At 35.1% G+C, this 19,872-nt stretch overlaps 3 protein-coding genes across 4 annotated transcripts; 2 read left to right on the top strand and 1 right to left on the bottom strand.

Annotated features, from left to right (window-relative positions):
* Positions 1-3,926: 3,926 nt before the first annotated feature.
* LOC110615997 (ankyrin repeat and zinc finger domain-containing protein 1) lies at positions 3,927-8,537 on the bottom strand. Its single transcript, XM_021758292.2, has 7 exons — positions 8,078-8,537; positions 6,696-7,159; positions 6,344-6,458; positions 5,430-6,101; positions 4,853-4,927; positions 4,629-4,712; positions 3,927-4,314 (listed from the first exon to the last, which is right to left on the bottom strand). The coding sequence occupies exons 1-7, from the start codon at positions 8,402-8,404 to the stop codon at positions 4,039-4,041; spliced, it is 2,013 nt and encodes a 670-aa protein (XP_021613984.1). The 5' UTR covers positions 8,405-8,537; the 3' UTR covers positions 3,927-4,038.
* Positions 8,538-10,376: 1,839 nt separating this feature from the next.
* On the top strand, positions 10,377-13,012 carry LOC110622727 (growth-regulating factor 9). Of its 2 annotated transcripts, none has more exons than XM_021767338.2 (4): positions 10,377-10,571; positions 10,696-10,998; positions 11,184-11,870; positions 12,430-13,012. In XM_021767338.2, exons 1-4 carry the CDS (start codon positions 10,532-10,534, stop codon positions 12,828-12,830), a joined length of 1,431 nt encoding a protein of 476 aa, XP_021623030.1. In that variant the 5' UTR covers positions 10,377-10,531; the 3' UTR covers positions 12,831-13,012. The 2 variants fall into 2 exon arrangements, with proteins under 2 accessions (XP_021623030.1, XP_021623024.1); XM_021767332.2 differs by having other exon boundaries at positions 10,378-10,571; positions 10,696-11,025.
* Positions 13,013-17,731: 4,719 nt separating this feature from the next.
* On the top strand, positions 17,732-19,872 carry LOC110620844 (cytochrome P450 704C1). Its single transcript, XM_021764768.2, has 5 exons — positions 17,732-18,387; positions 18,480-18,764; positions 18,851-19,192; positions 19,278-19,478; positions 19,578-19,872. The coding sequence occupies exons 1-5, from the start codon at positions 17,866-17,868 to the stop codon at positions 19,764-19,766; spliced, it is 1,539 nt and encodes a 512-aa protein (XP_021620460.1). The 5' UTR covers positions 17,732-17,865; the 3' UTR covers positions 19,767-19,872.

The following is a 19,872-nucleotide window of genomic DNA, read 5'->3' as shown; positions in this document are numbered from 1 at the left end:
ATTTTATTAAAAAAACGTTTTAATAAATTTTAAAAACATATAGTGATTCACTTATTAATAAGTTAATAATCACAATATTTAAAAAATAAAAAATTTATTAAATATAAAATTAAATTTTAAAATATTTTTTTTATTTTTTAATTTATTTTTAATTCTATTTTAATGAAAAATAATAAAGTAATTATTTTATTATATTTTTTTAAATTTTTAAAAATATTGAGATAGACTTATTGATAATAACAATACTCAAAATTAAATAGTAAATTTTTTTATTTTTAATTTATACATCAAATTAAGTCTTATTTTTAAAAAAAATAATAAAAGACATACTGAATTTATAAATAATATTAAATTGTTGTGAAAATTATAATAATTATAATAAAATTTTTGATTCTATATAAATCCTATTCACCTGTAGTCCAAACTGAGATGGAATACCGAAAAACCCTTAACGTGCCATTCGCTCAACTTAATTATATATATATATAGGAATTATACATAAATCAAATGTTTATGTTTCTATTAAGCTGATGAAAGATTAAATCATTTTAAATCACTCTCATGAAATGTAAACTTTGACAAGATGTTAATTTATAATATTATTTGGTAAAAAATAATTTAATTATTAAAAATTTTCACAAATATTTTATTTTAATCATAAAAAAACAAATTGATTTAAAAAAAAAATCAGTATATTAATCCCCAATCCAAACACGTGGAGAAGTTTGAAAAGTAAGTGTTATTGTTTATGAGGAGAAAGGTGTTGCGTCCAAATCTATCCAATTTGATTTTCTTTTCCATTTTTTCTATTGCTCATTATGCGCAATAATTGCAATATTAATCTGAAAATACAATTTGTTAAACATGATTTGGTGCTGCACTTGCTTCCTACTGCCAGTTTCTTTAATTATTTCAAATCTAAAAATGACATTACAAAAAAGTCCGGAAGCATCTCACTTCCTTATACACCAGATAAGATCACGTGCAATCAATTAATCACAGTAAACTATCTCAGCTCTATTACAACCACAAAACTTATCATGATTTTAATGTATTTATTCTTAATAATTAAAATACAATTTTAACTAAATGTCTCCCTGCATTCTCTAAATTTATACATAATCAAATTCATTTTTCTCTAAATTTATATATATAATTTCATTTAATTTGCGATTAAAAGTTAATCCTCCACATTTTTCCTCTTTCTTCTACATTTCGAACAAATACTAATAGTTATAATAATTCATAATTATTTTAATAGTAATTAATTAAAATAATAATTTTTATAATATTTTAGTAATAGTATCTTAATTAAGTTAAAAATCTTAAAAATTATTATTATTTTTTTTAATAAAATAGGATTAAGTTGTTATCTTAGTAAAACACATATCACGTGTAAGAAGACAATGTGGGACTAGGAGAAAGGAAGAAGAAAGAAGCAAGTGAAGATCAATGGCTAGAGGGAAAGAAGATGGATTTTTTTGGGAAAAAAAGAAAAGAAAAGAAAAGAAAAGAGAAGAGAAATAGTAGAGGGAGTCAATGTGGTTAGGTTCATGCTTTTGTCCATTTTGTCCAAGTGTAATTGAGTAGAAGGGCATGCTCATTTATTTGGAAAGGGAAACGCATTTTGGCCTCATCATCAAGTAATTATCATGATGATGGTGGCCGAGGCATAGTGGGTTTTTGTCCAAACCCTCCCCCCCCCCCCCTTCTCAGGCTCAGCCGCTTCATCTTCACATGCTCCCTCATTTGCCACTTGGATGTATAGATGTTAAATTAAATTTATGTGTTATTTGTAATTTTAATGGAAGTATAGATAGATTATGAATGTTGAGGTTTAATCTGATGATGGAGTCTTTGAATACAAGATAGAAATGATTTGATGGGGGGTTGGACTACTAGCCTTTACCCTTCTGCTTCGTAGGTACCAGGCCTACTGCGGAAGTATATGGTCAACAATGAAATCAAAGTCTTTCTAATTTCAAAATTGATCTAATTTCTAATTTGGAATATTGGGATTGAAGGGACACAATAGAGATATTATTATGTTTTCATTTTTTAGAATAAATTATTTATAAAAATTAAATTAAATTACATTACACAATTCTATGCATAAATTTTATCTTTTTAAATAAAAAATTAAACATAAATAAATGAAAATATTAAAATTGATTAAATTCCTAGGAATTTTGAAATAAGAAATGAATGTTTTGTGTAGTGCCCACAGTGACTTGCAAAAGCAGAGTGGCCCAACTATACAATGTTAGATAGAAAGACATTCAGAGAATTGTTTTGGGGTACAGTAGCAGTACGACAACAATTATTATTATGATAAATAAGTGGTAGGCCATGGAAACTGGAAACTAACAAAGGATCCTTGGGACTTGATTCATCAAAAAATAAAAACCAAGTGGCTACTGAATGATAATTGGTGGAAGTTAGTGATGGCATGCCGATTCAAGCACTTCCACTATCATCCACCCTTCACCTACAATAATACCTTGTTATTTTAAATAAGAAAATTGTTAAAAAAAATGAATTGAATTAAATTTTTGTAAAATTTTTTATTTCACAGGAGGATGTAGGTTTGCTTTCTTTCTGAAAATTGCAGGCTTGAAATGAGGCAAAATCATATGAAAACTAGCTTCAATCACTGGATTCTCAGGGCAAAAACAGTTTCGAATTACTAAGACTACTATCCCAAGTGTCCGAGTAATTTTCCACTATAGCAAGTATATTAATCTCTCTCTCTGTCTCCGTAATAAACCTGACCTTGCTTTGCTGGCTTAGGTGCTGATAACAGTGGGGAAGATGAGAGCAGGGGTTATATAACTAACGGTGTTCACATGCTTTTTGGTAATGTGAAAACGCCTGCTATCCAAGAGAACCTTCTTGTGTTTCTTCATCTCCATCTATGGTGTCGTGTTTTTGACCCCCATTAGGTAAATATTGCTGCTATCTTCAGTCTCTTCACCTGAAATTGATTTACTCGGCACATTCTGTATCGTGATCATCACTCTAAGTACAGCTCCTTCAACTCAGAAGCAACAACTCCACTCATCTCAATTAGCGCAACAATCCCACTAATCACACATAGTAACCCGCGTTTGTTTTTCTCTCCGCCAGCTACAACCTCAGAAGCTGATGTACTTTGAATCTCAGCCACCTGAAAATTAGAGTAATGAAGCCCTCTGAGGCATTCTCACAATTGTCTCTGCTTTGTTCTTACTATGGACAGAAGTACTGCTGTAGGCCCAGCTTCCAACAACTTCACAAGGTAAAACGTCAGCTGTTTGATTCTGCATCTTCCAAGGTTCTGATTCTTAGGGCATTATCTGATTGGGAGTAATTTGAAGCAACCTGAGAAGTTGTCTGAACACGCTCATCACTGAACATGGGCTTCATCATCAATTTTTTTATTGTCCCCTCCCTACCCCTGCTCCTAATATCAATATTCTGTCACCATTAATTCCAGGGCTTTCCTTTCCAGGATTTGCTCTGTTCCAATGGAATGTCCTTCCAGGAAAAGTAAATCATAGAAGAAAAATAAGTTATATTTTCGTCCAATAATCTTCCCTTTGATTCACAAAGAAAATTTAAAAAGAAAAAAAAATGTATTGTAATTTGAAAAGTCACGTATACATAGTTACATACCAGTTTCAAATTTATATTCATTCTAAATAAAGGAAAATAAATGTATTTTTACTTTTTTTACCTACTAAAAAAAATTTTTTTTTTCATTATATTTTCCTTCTCCTTTAAAAAATGTCAGTAAGTCGAACTATGTGGGCTTGGACAGATTACTGGAGACTCGGAACCCACGGCTGGCCTTCACTTCCTTGCGTGTCGCAATTGTGCCCATCACCACATTCACCATTAACAAATTGAATGAGCTTTATTCTAGGAACGTATTTCGCATGCACCTCTTTAAATGTTAAGTCATAAAATTTTGATAAAAACAACCTTCAAATTACAAAGAATATGCAAGTACCCACAAAACAAAAAAGTACAAAGAATACAAGTTTGAAGGAATTTACTTCATCCATCCTCAAGGACCTCTCTGTGCACATGCATACATGTTGTGCTGCAGTATTTGTAATTATACCTATGAAATGGAATTCTACCCGCCAATGATGCATTACAGCACGAGCAGCATATATCACTTGTTATTCCACTTCTGGGTTGTTCCTTGTTAACAACAACACTGGTAGTGCCACTGCCTTGGGAATTTAGAACTGCAGCTGCAGCCATTCTCCTCTCTGCAGCGGCCAGTCTCTTTTCCCTCTCAGCTGCCTGTGCTCTCTTCAATTCCTCCTAGATAATAACAGGGAAAAAAGGGGAATTTTTTCTTTTAATTATCTTATATGGAGCCTATAAATTATGTGAGTGTGCATTTGGGCAGGGAAAAAGAGATGCACAACAAAGTTTTGCTACACGTCAGAAGGGATATCCAAAGAAAGGAAAAAAAAATGTTTAAAACATTAATATTGCACTTAACAAATTTAAAATTAAAAGAAGGCATTAAACAGATAGTCCTTGTGAACAATCATTCTTATTCTCAATGCATGACAAGCATAAACCTATAGTTTGCTTTAAAAGGTATAATTAAAATGAAAGAAGATACCAACCTCTTTAGATGGTTGTGATGCTCCACAAGGCTGAGACTGTCCCTTGATATCCACGTTTGCAATAGAGTTTTCGGATGTAGATGCCTGCCATCACATTACAAGAGTGCTGAAAACAAAATTTTATGGAAAGGGACAAGCCAACTAATGACAGTAGCTTAAATAAGCCATTGATAACTGCAAAACAAACTTCCCAAATGCTAAAAACAACAAATACAATGACATGCCTGAGCTTTTTCTTTTGCTTTACGCAGTTTCTTCAATTCTTTCGCTCTTGCTTTCCTCTTGGCATCTTTCTCTGCCTGAACCATAAATATTCAATAAACTAGTTACATTATATTAAGACGAATTTGGATAAGCCCATTCTGCTTAACTGTGAATCAACCTGACTAATACTTATTCATTTCTTCCAGAAGTATTAATACTCCCATTTAATAATTACAACTTATCTAAAAATTTTCCAGCCTCCATAAATACTAGTCTGTAATGCTCTAATATTTCTATATTTAATAGAAAACAGATTATATACTAAATTCATTAAACTTTAGCTTATCATCTTAATGTCTTCACAAAATGTACATCCTTCTTCAAAGGCACTTGAAAAGGTAGAAAGTCTTGATTTGTAGCAGATGGATTACCAATATTATTGCTGGGACAAGTCTGATAGACATCACCAATTCTAACACCTACTTAAAGAAAAAATAGTCGAATATAGAACTTGCAAATCAAACAACTAATCCTAAACTTAACCAGTAAAAGGTGCACAAAAAAAAGAAAATTTCAAAGAACAAACAGTTGTATGACCTGCTTCGCAGCTTGAGATTCCTCCATTTCCTTTGTCAATGCACTAGGTACTTTAGCAGCATGCCAATCCCACCTATCAAGATTTGAGGCCATAAAGCGTCTGAAATTATTCCTGACTTCCTTTTCAGTTGCCAGCATATAGGGTGTCCGTCCCCTTTCATCCTTTATACAAGGATCCAAACCTTGTTCTAGCAGTTCCAATACTTTATGAGCATTGCCAGAATGTGCTGCTTCATGCAAAGGTGTTGTTACGCCAATGATTTCACTTTCTCTTTCAGTTGACATAGACAAGAAATCAGAGTCTTTGAGACTTGAAGAAGCTTCAGTAGTTATTTTATAGTCGGTGCAGGCCTTCAAGTCCTCCTTTCTGGAGTCTGGGCTGCCATGAGGAATGGAGGTATCATTCAACTCAAATTCCTCTTTGCTGGCTGATGGAAAGTCCTCATCTACTTCATAGGCAACTTGTGTCAATTGGTTATATATGCGCCGTGCTTCTTTGAAAGTGGGCCTTCGAACATTTAGTGGTATATTTTGAACAAAACAATGCTGATGGCTAAAATATGCTTTATCTCCATCAAACAGGAGTTGACGATTGCTTGAAGGAGCATAAATGAAAACACAGGAGGAAGCATCAAAATAAGGCTTCCAAGCAGAAAGTAGTTCTTGAATATCCTAAGCAAGTGAGTGAATGATATTAAACTTCCAAGAAATTCATGTACTAAAATTTATTTAAAAAAAAAAAAACTTACTGTGAAGTCTTTTGAATAAACACCAGCAAAAGCCCTTTGGGATAATAGATAAATTAAAATACCGCATAGTTTAATGGCACACTCCTTATATTGGGATAATTAGCTGTCCAGGATTAAATATTAAATTCCAAAGCACATTTAATCAACCAAAAGAACATTTGGTACCTTCTTTAAAGCTAGTTCATTATGCCGTCGAAGTGAAGCTCCAGCAGAATGTGGGGCCTTGCCACTTGCATCTTTTGCTGACTGTTTTTTACCAGCTTTGGCCCTTACAACATACCTGAATTAAAAGAAGTTTGAGATATCAGGAACATATGCATGGGTTTCTTTACTCCCTACGCAGAAATTCTATGTTGCAGAGTGCAGACATTATTCACTTTCTTGAAAAAGTCAAAACACAAAATTTAGTCAAGAAGTTTCTCTTTCATCCTAATCCTGAACAATGATGAAGAACAAAAGATAAGACCAAAGTTAGGATAGAAGTAAAGTAAATATAGGGAAATGAAGATATATTGACCTGTGGAATGTTTTGTGAACCACGACCGCATTACCATCAAAGACACAGCCAGCAAAGTGACCCCCACTTGCAAGCAATATAATCCTCAAACACGTCTTATCCCTAGGCTCATGAATCAGAAATTTCAATCTTTCAATCACTTCACTCTCTTTAAGGCATCGCACATTCCCATCAAAGTCAAAAGAATCTCTTTTATCATTCTCATAAGAAATGCTTTCAAAATCATTCAAAAGCATACACTTCCAAAGTGACACTCTATCTCCAGTGTGAAGACGTATGAACAGCTTCTGCTTAATACTTTCAATTGATCCCTTTTGCATAACACCATGAGGGAAGGATCCTTTGTCAGCTTCATCTTCTGATCCTGATATACTTGATATATCATAATCTTTGAAAGAATCAGATGTTAACTCATCTAAATCTTCCTCATTCACAATATCCTTCCCAGCAAGGCTTAGCTTAACCTGTAATCACTTATAATAAGGAAATTTACCAAACATGGAACATAACATAATGACTAAGAAAAAAAAAGACATGAAAGATGAAAATGGCAGCCATGTACATAGTTGAGGAAAGCTCTCACAAAGTATTTAAACTGAAGAGATCAATATTGAAGTATGCATTAAACACTAAAATTAGAACGGAATAATATAACAGTATCAGCTCTATTCAATTAGTACTTTTCTAATATCAATGCTCAGGCTACAAAGCAGCCCTCCTCAATCCCAAATTCCCAATAGCTCGAACCTGGGTCCTCAAGTGAACAATTTTAGATTCCCCTGTTGGTATTTGGTAAATACAAGGGAGTAATGGTACACCATTTATTATTGACATACTACCACATTTCACTTTGTTTGGCAGGGGATAAAGTAAAGTCTTCTAAAGCAAGATTTTATAAAGTAACTAAAATATTTTTAAGGTATTTAGAGGTTTCACTGAGAAAACATTCTCAACCCACTAATTTGCTGATTGAAAATAAACTTCCAAAAACCTGCTTTAAAAAACCTTCCTGTCTCGAACAACACAAATTCAAGTTGAAAAAGCTTCCTTCCAAACAATATGTTAACTTGTTTCTGAATGTCCATCTTGCTCAACTACTTTAAAAAAAAAAAAGTGTTCCTGAATGTCCCCAGGAATTCAAACTACGCAAGTTAATCTAAAGTAGTTATAAGCAATTGAAACCAAACATCGAGGACATACACGTATAACCTCTAATTAATTTAATGAAAAGTACAGATATTGAAAAGGCAAACCATGAAACGATTGGGAACAGAAGTAGTCTATTGTGGAATTCCAGACAATCGTCAATTTTGACATTAAAGGCAATGGAAGTTGAAGAAGCGAAAGAATAATAGACATTCGCAATGAGAGGAGACATTTACGTTAATTCGATGAATATCGGATTTGAAGTGGGAGCGCTGGTCCTGAAGCGACTCGAATTCGGCCTTGCAGGTATTACAGGTCCATCTAGGTATTACGACGGCGTTTCTGGAACCCTTCTCTTCTTCATCATTGGTATCCTCAAAGGCTGCAAAGATAGTGGGATTCTCAGGGGCCTCGGATACTGAATCTGCGGAGGGAGACAGTAAGCGGCAACCATCGAAGAAGTTGGTTGGGGTGTCGAAGATGGAACGATACCGTTTCTCGTGCGGAACTGAAGATGGGATTGTGGCAGTGGAGACAGTGACAGGAGGAAGTTCGGCCGCCATGGAAGTCTACTAGTCGTGTGCTACGTTCCACTCCCACGCGTTCGATTCGATAAACTCAGTTTACAGCAGATACTAGAGAGGACTTGATTTCGAAGCGAAACCGGCTTCAATCTATTAAACGACGTCGGGATATGGTTAGTATTCCCCAGTAAATTCTAACAACTCAGTAACTAGTATTTTTTTTCAGACCTCATATGATAAATATATAATCAAATTACTCCCTCATCGGTCTCCTGTTAGTTCTTACGTTTGATTTGCGTAACGTTTGAAGGTAATGGAAGGTTTTTAAATTTAAAGATATTAAATTTGTATTTAGGAGAAAGCGAATATTTTTAAAATAAAATTTTTAGAAACTTTTCATTTTTAATATACTAAATTGATGGATTGAAAAAGTTTTCACGTTTTAAAAAAATTTATTTTATTTGTAAATAATAAAAAATTTATTAAAATTATAAAAAAATCTTATTTTATAAAATTATACATTAAAACACTTAATTGTACTCTGCTTCCTCACAAAAAGAATGTAAGGTGTTATATATATATATATTTTAATGAATAATTATGTTATTAATTGTTTGGACTTTTTTTAAAAGTATTTATTATTTAGATTTATTTTTTTACATATATTAAAAAATATAATTTATTTATTTATTTTTTAATTATATTTATTTTAAAAATATTAAATTTTATTAAATATTAAAATAAATTTATTAAAAAAATAAAATTATAATAATCGGTTTATATATTACTATAATATAAAAATATAGATGAACAATTAAAAAATAAAAATTATAAAACAAATATAATATAATTTTTATTTTATTAATCACATAAATAAACTACATTTACAAGAGGTATGGCAGAAAATTTATTAAAGGTCTAAAAAAATCAAATCAAATAAATAAGATCAATCTAAAGATAGAATCCAATTAAATCTAAATAAGGAAAATTAAAACCAAAAAGAGTAATCTTAAGACCTAATTCATCTCTAGAATCAAAGAGAATGGAGCGCTGAGGACAACAACCAAAGCCAACACGAACAATATCAAACCACCGGCATGCAAGGAAAACAAAAAGCAGATAAGTACCAAAACCCACATATATCAAGTAAAAACAGTATAACAAGTCCAGAAACTAAAGAAAAAAGGTTCAAGATAGAACAAACCCAAATAGTTTCAAAAACGCTACATTTTGAGGGACGGCGAGATATAAAAGTGCTATGAACAACCCAAACTAGAATGACAACAATCCATTTCAATAAAAATTATATTTTATTAACAAAAGATGAAGTTAGAGGTTTTACCATATTTTGTTATTAATTCATAAATTACCTTTAATTTTCATTATCTTATTAAATGAAAAAAATAACTAAAAGTACACATTTAATAGATCTATGAAATGAAAATATAGGCTCTATTAAAGAAAATATGTATATGAAAAAAAGTTTACTTATTTAAATACGGCTTATACATATAGAATATACTATATAAATTTTCATTCAAAAAAAAGAAAAAGAAATGAAAGCATGAACTGGGTTGGGACTTTAGGTTCAAATGGATCATTGGAGGCTTATAAAATGGGCCTCTTCTTTTAGTCAACCCACTGAAACATCATCACCTCAGGACACTCCCCACCCAGTAGCCCACTACCAATGTCCACCTGTTCATAAATGGCCCCCACTAATTAAAGCCAGATAAGGAGGCCCACCTAACTGAATAGGCCATTTAACGTGTCATCCTCTGCGCACTGTTTGTCCGTCCAAATCCATCACACTGGTAAGGCGCGTGGATGTACATTTTAAGCACTGATGTCAGCAAAGCAATTGCAATTGGTCAATTCGCGCAGGCAAACAAAATCGTGGGGTTCACGCTCTAGAGATTCGAGTGGGGGTTCATCCCCCATGCAGGTTAAGATGCACGCATTTTCTTTGCAGTTTGGCCTTCGGCGAGCAAGCAAGAAAAGGCTGAGGATGTCAGAAACCTGCCACTGCCACTGCCACCGCTTTCATTACGCCTTGTTTAAGAAACAGGCGTTGGCTTCGGCTTTTGATTTCCACTTTTTGGAAGAGAACAAAATAACACATTCGTCCCCTGTTCTTGTTCCTGAGTTCTTTGGTCTTCAATCGACATGGTCATGGGGGCTATACATCCACAGAGCCCTGCCTCCAGTTAATATTTTCTTGAGCTTTTTCTAGCTTCATGACTAACTTGTAGATTCTCAATGTCTATCCAGCAGTTTTTTCAGAGCATGAATTTTGTTTGCTCTTTTTTTTTTCCTCTTTCTTTCTGAAGGAAGTGGGCCCTGTAAGGGTGAAGATAAAGTACGGACGCTGGCGACGGAAGTAAAGAAGGGTGATGATGATCAGGTAAAAGAAGAAGCAGCATCACCATCGATGAAGTTGTGTATTGGGATTGGTGATGATGATCGTGGCCCCTCGATCAGACACGGGAAGGCTCTGCTAACAGAGGCACAGCTGGTAGAGCTTCAGCGACAAGTGATTATATACAAGTACATAGCCACAGGACTTCCTGTGCCTTCCACTCTTGTACTTCCCTTTTGGAAGAGTGTGGACTCGTCGTCCGGCTCCGTTAATGGTGAAATCCTCGGACCATATCCAAGCTGTAACTCTTCCATACTCTTCTTCTTGCTTGTATAAAATTTCAGATGGGTAAATGTTTATTGAAATTGTTTGTCTGGTTAAATTTGAAAAAGGGATTTTGATTTTAGTAGCGAAAGAAAGTTTATTTATTTGTTGTCTTTCTTGGTTTGGTGGTTTCAGTTGAGGGATACAGTCCTCAGGAATTTGATTATAGAAATATGATGGACCCAGAACCAGGGAGGTGTAGAAGAACTGATGGGAAGAAATGGAGGTGTAAGAAAAATGTGGTTTCTGGGCATAAGTATTGTGAGCAGCATATGCACAGAGGCCGTAAGCGTTCAAGAAAGCCTGTGGAAGCTTCTCAAATGCACACTGCTAATGCAACATCACTGAAAAATCCAAGCAAGACATCACAGAATCCAAGCACCAGTAATTCCATTTCAATTGCTGCAACTCTCTCAAATAACACTGGTATAAGCCATAAGAACTATGGCACCGCCTGCAGTAGCGCTAATGCCCAAATCATTGGTTGTACAACAGAAGCTGCTACTGTGGTTAGTGGCCAGAAAGCCATTAGCACAAGCTGGAACCCCAGGGGCATATCTGGATGTTTAAATGCCAATGCAATTATGATCACCAGCAGTGTTCCCACGGACTCTACCATCACCACAGCAACTACAGGAGGTAACAAGGGTGGAAGTAAGTACAATCACGAGACAAACAGTTTTGCTGATAGGAATGTCAACTGTAGCGACAGTATTGGTCTGAAGAATCTGATTTATGAAGGCAACAGCAGCAGAAACTTCAAAAATGCCAAAGGTGTCACATCTCAAGGATTGAACTTCTCACCAAAGAGTGTTCTTCAAGGTAGTACAAGTATGATAAAGATGGAAATTGCTTTGGGAAGTTATTTTTATATTGACATGTCTAAATGAATCATGAAAATAATTCTTAAATCTTTGTAGGATTCTTCAAATAACCGTATTTTGATTGTCTGGTGGGAGAATACTAGGAATTAGTGACCCTCCACACTGTTTTCCTTGCCAATTAAAGAGAAGCTAGTTACATTTTGCTGTCGTTAGTTTGTATCTGATTATAGGTGCCCAAAGGTCCCATAAATCAAATGCCATCATAGTTGTTCGGTAGATCTGGGATTAAAATGCAAAATGAAGAAAACCCATCTATTACATTGTTATTTTCATTGCAGTACACCTCCCATATGTCTTCCTTTCCGGAACAGAGTGCTTTTCAACTGGAATGGAAGGATGCTTTGACTAGTTAGTGAAGCCACCACCAAGTCTTCTTGTTGCCTAATAATCTGTCCTATTATTGCTATGAACAATTAGTCATTCTTGGACAGATTTAAGAATACCTTGTTTAGTAGATTAGTGTAAAGTTGGATTTTTTGTTTTTGGTCTCTTTTCAGTTCAAGGTTGTGGCACCGCATACTTGTACCGAAGCTATGTAGATGTTGAACCGGGGAGGTGCAGAAGAACAGATGGTAAGAAGTGGCGATGCCGCAGAGATGTTGTTCCTGGTGAGAAGTATTGCAAGATTCACATGCATAGAGGTGCAAAGAAGCCTATGGAAGCTTCCCAGTCACCTGCTCTACTCAATGCCACTCCTGAGACCTCCACCACAACTGCTACCTTGCTCAAGAAGGCTGATGGTATAAACTTAAACACTACTCTCTCTATCTCATTATCTGCAAATCATCAACTTGGGACTAATGATACTACTAGTGACACTACTATCAGCAATAACAGTGACACCATCATCAGCAACACCATAATCGCCCCCTGCGAAAATGGAGACTCCTCTTCTTAGCTTACACCTTATGTATGATGTTAGTATGTGTTAAGTTGTGTTTCTAATCTAATATGAATACATGTAACCCGTGACCAATGAACCATTTCTCTATATAGCTGGTGGAGAATTTGACTTCTGTAACTATGTAAGAGGCTGAATGGTTAATTAAAGTGTTTGCTGAAATAGTTACTTTTTCTCCACATTGCTTTGTGATGAACAAGGAAATAATATGGAAATTAAAAAATATATATGAAAATAATATTTCAATTGGATTAAAATATTTTCCAATATATTTGGACTAATGAGAGAATGAATTCCTTGTGGAAGGAGTCAACCCAAACACGAATGCTGGCCTGTTGCTGTTCTTAATAACAAATGAATGTAAACTTCACAAGTAATCTTCATAGCAATTAGCACGTGCACATTATTGTTCTAAATATACCCAGCAATTTCACTGAAGTCAAAACTGCCTTTAGGCTTTAAATAGCAATGGAGTTTGGACAAATTACAGAGTTAAAGCTCTGAAATTGCTTAACGTCTTCATTTACTAACAAATTTAACTAATTGAGGTCGGTAAGGTCCAAAGCCAATTGTTAACCACGGATGAAGATGTCCGGAGTGTACAAATAAAAGCGCTTAATGGAGGACACATTGTGGACATGAAATTTGAACAGAAGTGAGCTAGATATGCGTCGGAAGGTTCAGTTTCCAAGCAGGGAAAAAACATCTATCTTTAAGCTTATCAACTTGCGAAGCCACTTCTGTTTGCCCAAGTAAGATTAGACCCAAAATCTCATTACATAAGAACTTAGACAATGCTACTTGGAGATTCCGATAGGATCTGCATTCTTGATTGTCCGTGGATGATCCATGATCTTCTGAAGGGGAAGCCTCTTTGAAGAGTCCTTTACAAGAAGTCTCGCAAGGACCATTGCCTCTTCCGGTTCTTGAGATCAAGTATTAGCTTTTCCCTTTGGGTTTTCGTTTTTTGAAATCCACATTTTCTTGGATTTGAACATGACACACCTGCCGGGCCGCCTAAGCTTAAAATTTTAAACGATACGCTCTAAAAAAGCCTAACGCCAATCAGATCCATCTCCCCAAACTTATAAAGTCCCTCACCTTTCTAAGTTTGTAATCTTATCTATACCCCATCAGTTTCTTTTGTTATTACATGTATGACTTCTACAGATTCTCTATCAGGAGTCATCTCATGTGTTATTTCCTCAAACTCAGACTTTTGTCATTCTTTTCTTTTTCTCATGAATTTTCGGAGGGCGCCATTTCTTATGAGCCTCTCGATCTTGTCCTTTAATTGTTGGCATTCTTCCATTGTGTGGCCATGATCTTCATGGAAGCGACAATATTTGGTCCTATCCCATTTGTCCGCCTTCTCATGATTAAATTTGGGTGATCGCCTGATTTCTTTATCATTTTTTCTTATCCATATCAAAATACGAGTTCGTGAGTCATTTAACGAGATGTAGTTCTTATATTTACTCTGTTCGTTTTTCTTTTGCGAGATAGGGTAGCTCCTGTGGTCCCCTTTATAGGCTTGTTTTTCAGACTTTTGGCTTAACTTTTGACTCGCTTTCTTGTCTTTATTTAGTGTCTGAATCTCATCATCTAATCTGATATACTTTTGGGCTTTATCTATTAGCTATTGGTATGTTGCTGTTGGGTTTTTTATTAAGGAATCTATGAACTTAACGCTACGGGTCCCCTTCTTCAACACCTCACATACTATTTCATGATTCAACTCTTCTACCTATATGGCTTTAGTATTGAAACGGGAAATAAAACTCCTTAAAGACTTACCCTTTTCCTAGCGGATCTTCCGCAAGTTCGAAAAAGTTTTTTTAAAGGTATGCAAGTGATAAATCTGAATTTGAATATTGTAGCAAACTGTGTAAAGTTTTGGATTAAACTTGGGCTTAAGTGTTGATACTATTTTTGAGCCAAATCCGTGAGTGTCAATGGGAATACTCGGCATAACACAAAATCATTTACATTTTGAAGCTGCATAGTCGTCCTGAAAATGGCTAGATGACTTTGGGAGTCTGTCATTCCGTCATACTTATCCAAACCGAGCAACTTGAACTTAACGGGAAAAGTTTCCACCAGTATTCTTTTCGAAAGAGGTGAAATCTCATCCAAACTAAAATCTTCTTTATGTTCTCTTTGATATCTTCTTACGGCCCGTACTAGCTTCCAATCCACTCTTTTCGGAACCTCATCTAATTCATCTTTAGATTCAGACTTACCTTTATGCCCCACTTTAACCACTTCCATTTGGGCCTTGAGGGTATATACGAAAGCTTCATCTTTTTTTCCGGATTCCATCTTAGACGTCTCTTATCGGGCCTTATATTGCCCAAAAGTGGCTTGCAACCTTTGGATATACCGGAGTATCTGCTTGTTATTCAAATTATTAAGATCTACTTCATTGATCACTAGAGGCGTATTCTCCCAGTTATCTGGGACAAAGAAAACGATAACTCCCTCATTGGTAGCGATATTTTCAGCAGCTGTAGGGCTTTCGACCATTTTGAGTGAGGAAAGACGATAGGGAATCAGACGTGATCTAGAAGCGAGCTTAATGGATTTTTCTCGAGAACCAAATGATGTTGCTGAGATTAGATTGATGACGTGGCCAGAATAGAACTGAGCTGCGATTGGCTAGAACCTGCAAGAGAGGAAACATGAGGCGATGGTGGATGCTCACAGCAGCTACTCCGACGCTCAAATAAATGTTTAGAAGAACAGAGAGAACATGATGGATTACTAGAGTTTGAGTAGTATTAGAGATAGCTCACATTTATCTCTGTAGTAGTTCTCCTTTTATATTGCAAGAGGATGGAGATAAACATAATATTTCTTGTGAATCCAGCGATGATGTGGCCGGCTGCTTTTAAAGGATATTGTTAACTAATGAGTTAGTAATCCAGTGATCTCAGACGAAATTGGGGTGTGTCTGACAATAGTAACCCTATGCTAAGACTCTACTCGTTGGGGAAGGACGAATCTTATTGTCAAACCGAATATTAAAGTATTCAGTCTCCTTTCCTAGGGCGAGATCATATTTCCCACTTATCAGTTTCTTGCCACGTGACTCTTGTCTTGTGGTGACAGCTCATAATTTATTTTGAACGAATATTATGTAACATCAAAAAGCAGTTTGCATGTCTTTCTACAATGTAAAAGTATGAAACCCAACTCGTCTAGCAGCAACTTACATCCAAGGCTTGCAAAGCTCCTAGGTGGTACCAGAGGGGAGGAGGCATTGCTCTTAGGTAGGGGTGAGCATTCGGTCGGTTCGGTTCAAAACTGAACCGAACCGAATAAACCGAAAACCAAAATTTGAGTGTTTATGAAAATCGAACCGAATCGATTTTGGTCAGAAACCGAATCGAACCGAACAGGTCTGATTCGGTTCGATTCGGTTCGGTTTGATCGGTTTCGATTTTTAATAATTTTTTTATTTTTTACAATTTATTTTTAATATTTTAAAATTTAATTAAAATATTTTAATTTTAATATGATTTAATTTCTATATATTATTGAAAAAACATATTATTATTACTAATCGGTTCGGTTCGGTTTTTTCGGTTTTTTTCTGATCAAAACCGAACCGAAACAATCGAAATTTTTAAAATTAAAAATCGAACCGAATCGAAATATATAAAAAACCGAACCAAATTTTTAAATCAATTCGATTCGGTCGGTTTTTTCGGTTTGAACCGAATACTGCTCACCCCTACGCTTAGGTGTATTTTTTTTTTTTAACGCTTTTAAGAGTCTTGAATTCTAGAGAGCAGTGACGAATGTAAAAATTTAACTGAGAAGGCCATTAATATATCATCTATATGAGTAAGCTATTATACTAGGCTCAAGCAATGTGGTGAATTTTGAAAACCCAAATGCAATGGTGGAGCTATGGAATTATAGTAACTACTTTAAGTAAATTTAATATATATATGTATATCTCCATCAAAATAATGGTATAATTGTTTATTAATTCAAATTTTAAAGAAATATTTATGTATTTTAATATTTCAAGTCTGAGTTATTATTAATATTATTACAAAAAATTTAGATCTTTAAATAATTTATTAAAACTAATTGGTCTCTCGGAAAATCAGGAATTTCATGTTAATAATTAACCTGGCCTTGTTAATTGCTATATATTGAGATATTTAAATATCTCTTTGTAATTTTATCTTCAAGTAACTCCAAGAATTCTTTTGTGGTAGCTAAGGATGATGCACCAATTATTGACATAACCTGGCCGCCATCAAATCCAAAAGGCTGTTTATTCAAGCTTGACAGTTTCAGGGGAGAACCTGGAGAAGCTTGAGCCATCCTCTTAGATTAGTATGAAATGTAAATTCATTCAACGTTATTACTTTCCTGGTTTTCATTTTTATTCTCTCCTCCTTAATGAGAAATGGGTTTGATTATGATTAGTATGATGATGAATTTTATAATCTTTATTTTATGAGCATTTGACCATTTCATTCATTCAATGGAATTGTGAGTTTTGCATATAGTTTCAAATTCTATTCTTTGTTCAGCGGCTATGCTACGACACTGCCATCTCCAAGGTAAAAGGAAAACATCCCTGAAAGTGAAAAAGCAAATTTACTAATTATTTATTGCATGAATAGACCAATATACTTATTAATTGTTTATCTTGTCAAATTATTAATAATCAGTAAACCAATAAGCTAATTTTAAGTTTTGGATTAGCGATTAAGCTTTTAGCATCACTGCATGGGACGGCTCAATTATTATCTTGTCATATCAAGCAATAATATTTTATCTATGATTGAAACAGAGTACCCATCAACGTGATGCTCTCTAGTTTCTACCCACACCAAATCCTCCCTCCTTAGGCAAAGGATATTAAAAGAATGTTCTTTTGTCTGTATGTTGGCGTCTCTCTTCTTCATTTCACTCTCAGCAAGGTAACTTCCAGCATTTTCCAAGACATATATATTATATTACCATCAACAATGAAATGCTCTAAATTTTTTGCCACTCGGATAGGAATATGGAAACCCTCTTCGCCATCTTCATCTTTGCAGCAATCCCACTTCTTATCATCTTCATATCTTTCTTGCACCTCATGCTCAAGCTCTACACAGGCAAAGATATAAAGAACCCAAACTACGCACCAATAGACGGCACAGTATTTAGCCAGCTCTTTTACTTCAACAATCTCTACGACCACCAAACTGAAGTGGCCAAAAAACAGAGGACTTTTCGGCTACTTGGTCCTGAGCAGAGCGAATTGTACACCACTGACATAGGAAACATCGAGCATGTGCTGAAAACCAATTTCGACAAATATTCAAAAGGGAAGTATAATCAAGAAATTATGACTGATCTTTTTGGTGAAGGTATATTCGCTGTAGATGGAGATAAGTGGAGGCAACAGAGGAAGCTTGCTAGTTTTGAGTTCTCCACCAGAGTTCTTAGGGATTTTAGCTGTTCTGTTTTTAGAAGAAATGGTGCTAAACTGGTCAAACTCATATCCGAGATTGCGATTGCTGAACGGGTTTTTGATATGCAAGTGGGTCGATGAAATTAGCTCTTTTTCTTGCGATTATGTTGACTTTTTTTTTTTTTTTTAAATGAACTTATGTTTCTCTTATATTTTGGTAGGATATTCTGATGAGATGCACCTTGGATTCCATATTCAAAGTGGGATTTGGAGTGGAATTAAATTGCTTGGAGGGTTCCAACAAAGAGGGAACTGCTTTTATGAAGGCCTTCGATGAGTCGAATGCCATGATCTATTGGCGCTTTGTGGATCCATTCTGGAAAATCAAAAGGTTTTTCAACATCGGATGTGAGGCTTCCCTTAAGAAGAATATCAAAATCATTGATGACTTTGTGAGCTATCTTATCCATACCAGAAGGGAGCTGTTTGCAGAGCAACGATGTCAGGTCTATTTCTTGCAAATTTCTGATCTTTTTCTTAATTTGGTTTATTAGTTGTTGATCAAAACTGACAAAATTTCTGTTAATTAAAGAATGTCAAAGAGGATATACTATCCAGGTTTTTGGTGGAGAGCGAGAAGGATCGGGAGAAAATGAATGATCGTTATCTGAGAGATATTATTCTGAATTTTATGATTGCTGGTAAAGATACTAGTGCAAATACTCTCTCCTGGTTCTTCTACATGCTTTGCAAGAACCCACTAGTCCAGGAAAAAGTCGCACAAGAAGTGAGAGAGATCACAGGTGGTTGTCAAGATGATGATATTGAAGTTGACGATTTCATGGCAAAAATAACTGATGCAACACTGGAGCAAATGCATTATCTTCATGCGACATTGACAGAGACCCTGAGGCTATACCCTGCAGTTCCTGTGGTAAATTTGACTCTTAAGTCCATTATAATGTGCAAAACCGAGAATAATTTAATATTGTTAACATTAGTTTCTTAATGTACTGAAGGATGGGAGATGTGCAGAAGTAGATGATGTTCTTCCTGATGGGCATAGGATGAGAAAGAGCGATGGATTAAATTACATGGCCTATGCCATGGGGAGGATGCCTTATATTTGGGGAGAGGATGCTGAGGATTTTCGGCCAGAAAGATGGCTTAACAATGGGATTTTCCAACCTGAATCGCCGTTTAAATTCACAGCATTTCATGTGATCTCTCTTTCACTGTTTATCTCATTTAGTTGTTGCAAACATAGTTCATCAAACATCAGTGTGATTTTCGGTACCTCATTATGCATTAACTTGCAGGCTGGCCCTCGGATATGTTTGGGAAAAGACTTTGCTTATCGACAGATGAAGATAGTGTCAATGGCCCTCCTTCGATTCTTCCGCTTTAAATTGGCTGATGACACCAGAAAAGTAACTTATAAGACTATGTTCACACTTCATATTGATGGAGGTCTCCATCTTCGTGCAATACCGATGACCTGCTCATAAATGTTGAATATACGCAAGCGAGTAGTCCCCATCTTTCTGTATTAAAAGATACATCTATTACCATACTTTCGGATCCTATTTACCTGCCAAATTGTCTTTCTTTTTA

Source organism: Manihot esculenta, chromosome 1 (assembly GCF_001659605.2).
Source record: "Manihot esculenta cultivar AM560-2 chromosome 1, M.esculenta_v8, whole genome shotgun sequence".
Classification (NCBI taxonomy): Eukaryota; Viridiplantae; Streptophyta; class Magnoliopsida; order Malpighiales; family Euphorbiaceae; genus Manihot; species Manihot esculenta.
This window is presented reverse-complemented; position numbering and strand designations above follow the sequence as displayed.

Bases quoted from the DNA above. Each gene is read 5' to 3' on its own strand.
- LOC110615997 (XM_021758292.2), bottom strand. From the start codon at position 8,404: ATGGCGGCCGAACTTCCTCCTGTCACTGTCTCCACTGCCACAATCCCA. The intron at 6,459-6,695 runs GTCAATATATCT...CTTTTAATTCAG, and splicing joins GTTCACAAAACATTCCACAG to GTATGTTGTAAGGGCCAAAG. The intron at 4,315-4,628 runs GTTGGTATCTTC...GTTATTATCTAG, and splicing joins CATCACAACCATCTAAAGAG to GAGGAATTGAAGAGAGCACA.
- LOC110620844 (XM_021764768.2), top strand. From the start codon at position 17,866: ATGGAAACCCTCTTCGCCATCTTCATCTTTGCAGCAATCCCACTTCTT. The intron at 18,388-18,479 runs GTGGGTCGATGA...ATATTTTGGTAG, and splicing joins AACGGGTTTTTGATATGCAA to GATATTCTGATGAGATGCAC. The intron at 19,479-19,577 runs GTGATCTCTCTT...ATTAACTTGCAG, and splicing joins TTAAATTCACAGCATTTCAT to GCTGGCCCTCGGATATGTTT.
- LOC110622727 (XM_021767332.2), top strand. From the start codon at position 10,532: ATGGTCATGGGGGCTATACATCCACAGAGCCCTGCCTCCA. The intron at 11,026-11,183 runs GTAACTCTTCCA...TGGTGGTTTCAG, and splicing joins CCTCGGACCATATCCAAGCT to TTGAGGGATACAGTCCTCAG. The intron at 11,871-12,429 runs GTAGTACAAGTA...GTCTCTTTTCAG, and splicing joins ACCAAAGAGTGTTCTTCAAG to TTCAAGGTTGTGGCACCGCA.